General features: G+C 39.4%; 2 protein-coding genes across 2 annotated transcripts; one reads left to right on the top strand and one right to left on the bottom strand.

Moving 5' to 3' along the window:
* Window positions 1–209: 209 nt before the first annotated feature.
* LOC106757178 lies at window positions 210–1,746 on the top strand. Its single transcript, XM_014639791.2, has one exon. The coding sequence runs from the start codon at window positions 444–446 to the stop codon at window positions 1,314–1,316; it is 873 nt and encodes a 290-aa protein (XP_014495277.1). The 5' UTR covers window positions 210–443; the 3' UTR covers window positions 1,317–1,746.
* Window positions 1,747–4,237: 2,491 nt separating this feature from the next.
* LOC106757131 (uncharacterized protein At3g28850) lies at window positions 4,238–5,856 on the bottom strand. Its single transcript, XM_014639722.2, has one exon. It carries the CDS (start codon window positions 5,665–5,667, stop codon window positions 4,486–4,488), a length of 1,182 nt encoding a protein of 393 aa, XP_014495208.1. The 5' UTR covers window positions 5,668–5,856; the 3' UTR covers window positions 4,238–4,485.
* Window positions 5,857–6,000: the final 144 nt, after the last annotated feature.

Raw genomic sequence — 6,000 nt, 5'->3', positions numbered from 1 at the left:
ATCAATTTTTTTTAATAAAGTAAACATGTAAAAAAATATAAATTCAATTAAAGTCTAAAAAAATGTAACACGAAAGTAATATTGATATATTAATATTCAAACATGGAGCAGTAAATGTAACAACCTGATTAATTACATGAGGTTGGATAAAATGCAATAAAAAAAAATGATTTAAAATGGGTTTTATGATTGAAGATGAAGAGTTGGCATTAGGAAATTCAAAACCGAACAAAAACCAGCAATGCAGTAATAGCGTGACTAGGGACGTTGAAACTCTCTCCCTCCAAATTATATATACTCATTTTCTCTCTCCTTTACACAACCACATCACGAAGTCACAACACAACACAACACATCCTCAACAATTTCCTTAACTCCTTCGCACTACCTGCGCCTCTGTTTTTCTCCCTATCTCTGTAAACATTTCATTTCGGGCTTCACAAATGCTACAGGTGGAAACACTGGTTTCAGCGTGCGCCGGCGGATCCAGTGATCGGAAAATCGCGTGCGAGACTCTAGCCGGCGACCACGCCACGGATCCACCGGAGCCCCACCCGGATTCTCCGCCGGAGTCCTTCTGGCTCTCCAGGGACGAAGAATACGACTGGTGGGACCGCAACGCCGTCTACGAGCGCAAGGAATCGACCAAGGCCAATTCAATTTCCACCAACCTCAACCTCAACATCAACATCAACCCTGGCACAAGCTCTAACAACAACTCCCAGCGCTTCTCTCTCAGTCTCAAGTCCAAGGCTTCCACCATCATTGGCTTACCCAAGCCTCAGAAAACCTCCTTCGTCGACGCCAAGAACCGCCGTAACCACAAACCTGGCAACACCAGGTTGTTCCCGAAACGCAGCGTTTCCGTCGGAAAGTCGGAGTCCGGGTTCGTGGAACCGTCTTCGCCGAAAGTCTCTTGCATGGGAAGAGTCAGATCCAAGCGCGATCGAAATCGCAAGCTGGTATGTCCCCGGAAGGATTCCCAGGGTACGCATACAAAAGAGAAACCGAACAGAAACGGAAAGAAACACGGTTTCTTCGAGAGCTTTCGTGCGATTTTTCGGTCCGGTCGAAAGGAAAAGCCAGACCGGAAACCCGATACTAATGTCGTGACGAAGAGCGTTGCGGTTAATTTGAAAGCGCGGGACAGCACGTCGAGCGTGAACGACGCGTCGTTCGAAGACTCGATCAGCGTGTCGCGAAACAGTGTGTCGGAGAGCGAACCGCCCGGTTTGGGTGGCATGATGCGGTTCGCGTCTGGAAGAAGGTCTGAGTCATGGGGAGTAGGTGATTCCGAAGGCGACGTGCCGCGATAGGATTGGTCGGAGTAAACCATCCGGCGAGGGCAACCACGAAGTGGGGCCCTATGCCCTCGGGTGTAAGCAATTGATGAAAAAAATGTTATAAAAGTCTGAGTCTTTTTGTGCGGGACCCAGGCGTGTGGAGAGTGCTTCCCGGGGCGACGTGGCGCGTGGAAAATTTTTCAGTTGTTCCTTCTACTGTTTGGTTTTTGTACTGCTGTGGTTGAATGAATTTACTGGGTTGGTGTTTTTCTCACTCTATTTTGTAGCCACAAAGTTTTGTAAATACACAGAGAGTCATGAGTGTTTTTGTCTGTTTGAATTGGGCAGATTATGTATATTTTCAATAATTGTATGAATCCTCCAAAGGTGCATGCGTGGAGGGTTCCTCCACTTTGCAATTAAACAAAATTATTAAGCATGGGTGTTGCCTTACTCTTCTCAATCCCATGTAGTTGAGGAAGACTACTACACGCTACATAATGCATAGTTTTCATCAATTATTGAATTCAATGGAGGATATATATTCCAAGGTTTTTAATTTATGGTAGAATATGAGCGTGATAGAAGGTGTAACTGGAGTTACAATTTGGAAATGTCAAAGGAGAATGATGGTGAGCCTCTCTTATCTAAAATGGCTCAAATGTCAAACCCCATAACACATGCTTTCTAGCTGTAGCTGCCCTAATTTTCTCCATTACACCTTAAAATAAACTTTTTGGTTGGAAAATGAAATTTTGACACCAATTTTTTAACACTATTTTGACACTGTATACATGTCAAAATGTGATTAGATCATTTTAAATTTTAAAAAAAACTTTGATTTTTTTCTTCCAAATATGCCCTTGTCTCACTTTTTTTAATTTGAAATTGTCCAACCACGTTTTGACACGTGTGCAATATCAAAATAGTGTCAAAATATCATTTTCCTTTTTGGTTTCTTATATTTGTTTAACTTAGACTCTAAAGGTTTTGACCTAAGAACCTTGAAGAAGAAGAAGAAGACCACGAGGTTGAAAAACCTTCCCTTCAATAAGATTATTTTAGACGCCCTTGTTGAAACTATTTAATATAAATCAACAGTGAAATCTAGAAAACCAACCGAAAGTGAAAGCGTCGGAGACTAGATTATGTTCTGTAATGCGGTTCATACCAGAGCATGACTTTCATCTTCTACAATTAATATCTTAAATTATAAGTCTCCCAGTTTAAATATGTTGCAATAGATCTCCACTTTTTCTTTGACTTTACCAGTTAAAGCTCTCAAAGTTCAAGGAATCTTTCTGCATCATTCGTCCAATTCAGACTTATAATTTTGGGAAATATGTGTTTAATGTTTCGAAATTGGATTGACTTCTTATCTGTTTCTTCAATCAACCTACTCTTTGTGTGGACTATGAGGAGTGGTGCTGTCCAACAAAATCTTGTGGGTGCAGAAAGAAATTTCATGGCGTGCAAGAAGTAACGCCCAAAATGTAGTCCTTCTGGATAAATTGGACTGCCTCTTCGTGGCCTTAAAGGTTCGCTTTCACCATTGAATTAAAATAAGATGGGAAAAATGTGATTTTAAAAATTATTGATCCCATGACTGAATAAATCTAGGAATGACAATACGAAAATTTTAGACAAGGTATTGTAATATTCCTCTCCATACATGTTTAGAATATTATTCATGTTTGATCCCATACCTAAATAAGTATCAATTCTAATATCGTTTTCGTATTCATTTGTATTAGATTCGTGAAAAAAAATTATAATTTTGTTGATAAAATTTATGTCTATGAAAATGGAACTCATTGAAATATCATACATGTAAGGGAGATATATAAATATAAAATAAAATAAACTGTGGGATGACATTTTGTATCTATTCTGTTATGTTCATTAGTAGTTGTCGACAATATAAGTATATGAATTGAAATATTGTTTGAGATCTACCAGGTGTCTATGGATCATACCTACGGCTGTTCGAAAAATAATTATTGTAATTTAATTATTTCGCTTTGTCTTTGGTATGTTCTCTCCTTTTCTATAATATTCGAGCAAATGATTCCACCAACGGACAATAATGAAAACAGACAAATATCATCAATGAGATCCGGTATTCTCTTAAATAATAACCTAAACAATGCCTTTATGAGATTTTAATGACTTTACCGTTGGTTTCAATGTTTTCTACATTATAATAAATTATTGAAACGTGTAAATTAGGAAAATAAAAATACTCTTACCTTTTATTTTAACTGAAATAACGATAGATTCGTTATACACAAGATTTACTTTTTTATTTTATATATTTTTCACTTCAAATGAATTAAATTTAAAATACTAAATTTAAGTACGTGTTAGCATTTTGGCAATTGTTTTCAGCCAAACTTCAACATTGGGTATTAAAGTAACTGGACTGGCCCCTAAATTCAAAATACCAAGTCATCGATTATAAGCTTAAAGGTTTTTTACAATGCCATGCTAGCTAAATGTAATAGAGCTTAGAAAAAGTCACACAGAAATTAGTATGGAACTTTTGCCTGCAAAGGCCCAAGGTCGATGTGCTTAAGGAAAACTATCATGCGTTCATGTGCGATTTGGTCAACTTCGCGATGTAAAATTGGTCAGCTTACTGTGTGTATTTTTCTCTATCATTTTATTTTTTAACACTTCAGGCAGAATGCACAAGTGAAGAAAAAAAAAATCAATCATAGACTATTTTATGTTCAATCATCATGCCGTACCATTTTCAACTCCTTTGAAACTGAGATAATTGATCAAGAAATGTCAGAAAGGGATCATACAAGTTATGTTGTTCATTCATACAAAATCTCAGACTCTCTTTTCAATGAATCTATAATTCTGATCTTCTGCATTCTTGAGCACACTGTTAAGTAAATCCTAAAGATTTGCTATAAGAATTTGCATTGAATGAATGAAGCAAAGAAACAGCAGAAGGTGTAAATTAGAATTAGATTAGAGATTAGAGAAGGAACAAGCAGTGTCCCAAAATAAAAGACTACAACAACAAAAGAATCAAACACAACAAGAAGGGAGAACTAAAACACTCTTTAGAACTCCTATTCTAGAAATATGACAACTGAAATTAACAACTAACATGCACACCATGTTTGTTCTGTCTCTTTTCCTAGAAATCAAGATCATCCCAAAAACCAAAACCAACGAACACACAACCTTAACGACACAAAGGGCATTGAAGCAGTCCATTCTCATTGCAGTGACCACACCTCACATTCTTCTTGCATTCGTCGTCCAAAACCTTACAACTTCCATTACACTCCACACACATCACAAACCTCACTCCACCACAACCTTCACAGTCACCCGTCGTCTTCTGAGGAATCCCATCAAAGAGAACACCCAACTTCCCCTCTTCTTCCAACTTCACAACTTCCTCAGCTCCCCCGACCAACCTTCCTTTCACAAACACAACCGGAACCTTAACTTGCTTTGTCTCCATCAGCTTCCGCAACTCCTCCTTGAACCCCGAATCCATTGACACGTCTCGCTCAATCACGTGCACGCAATATGACTCGACAATGGACCTAACCTTATTGCATTCCTCAAACGTCTTTCTGATCCCTCGCAGTGTGGTGGTGTAAATGACAACGCAATTTTCCCCTTTGGGAGGACACTTTTCCTCAAAGGTGTTAACAAAAGTTTGCGAGTCCAAAGATTTTCTGACTCTTCTGGTTTTGGGGGTGGCCCACACCATTCTCTTGATCTGTTCTTCCTCTTCGGTGAGTTCTTTTTCATAGGAGGCGAGAAGCTCTGGGTCAAACAGAGGGCTAGGACTCCTCCTCTTCGTATCACTGCCGAAACTGTTTCTTCGAGGACGTATCGGAGACCCTTTTAAGGGAGAAGAAAAATTAGAGGGTTTGAGGATCCCCTTTGGACTAAAATTGTAATCCAAGCGTCTTACACCGCCATTGGATTGACCTTGCTGAGCCTTGTTCTCCTTCCCTGTGAACTTCTTAAGACTCTTGGGTGACCCAAATTGGTTGAGAAACTTCAATGGGGTTTTGGTGTCAGTAGAGAGGAACCCACGAAGGAAAGGTGTGGACTTGGGGCTTTTCCTTGGGTGATTTGAAATGGGCACTCCCTCTTCGAGACCCTCCATGAGTTCCCAAGCGTTGATCACTTCGGGTTCTTCGCGGTTCCTGAGAGGAGATGTTTTGTCCGTTTTGGAATCTTCATCTGTGGGTAGGTGCTGCTCCTTCTCCTTGTCCAACATCAGTGCTCCATAGGTGGATGAAGTGAGGGATACCACGTGATTGGTGTAACCGCCGCCATTGGTGACAGTGAGTTGTTCTTGTTTGATTTCTTTCTTTACGAGTTTTGAAGAGACGCAGCCCATAGATGGTGACGAGGGAGTGGGGTTATTTCTCTCTCTCTCTTTGTCTCAGTATTCCTTTGTTGGTTTTAAGGTATTGGAGAAGACGAAAAGGTCAAGAAGGCAACGGCTCTGGAAGTTTTCCCTTGTCCCAACGGTTACGTTGTCCTCAACGGGCCCAACGGTCAAAAATTCGAATCTGGAGCAATTCTACTTCTACTCTCATTTCCTTCTTCACATTAGTTTACTTTCTATTATTTTCAATAACTACAAAAATACCATTTTAAGAGAGTTTTCAGACAATGCATTTATGATAATAAGACCACGAAAATATAGAAATTCAATATGTTCTTAGAA

The sequence above is a fragment of the Vigna radiata genome, chromosome 3 (genome assembly GCF_000741045.1).
Source record: "Vigna radiata var. radiata cultivar VC1973A chromosome 3, Vradiata_ver6, whole genome shotgun sequence".
Classification (NCBI taxonomy): Eukaryota; Viridiplantae; Streptophyta; class Magnoliopsida; order Fabales; family Fabaceae; genus Vigna; species Vigna radiata.
The sequence above is the reverse complement of the archived record's forward strand: the minus strand, read 5'-3'. Positions and strand labels throughout refer to the sequence as shown.

Bases quoted from the DNA above. Each gene is read 5' to 3' on its own strand.
- LOC106757178 (XM_014639791.2), top strand. From the start codon at position 444: ATGCTACAGGTGGAAACACTGGTTTCAGCGTGCGCCGGCGGATCCAGT.
- LOC106757131 (XM_014639722.2), bottom strand. From the start codon at position 5,667: ATGGGCTGCGTCTCTTCAAAACTCGTAAAGAAAGAAATCAAACAAGAA.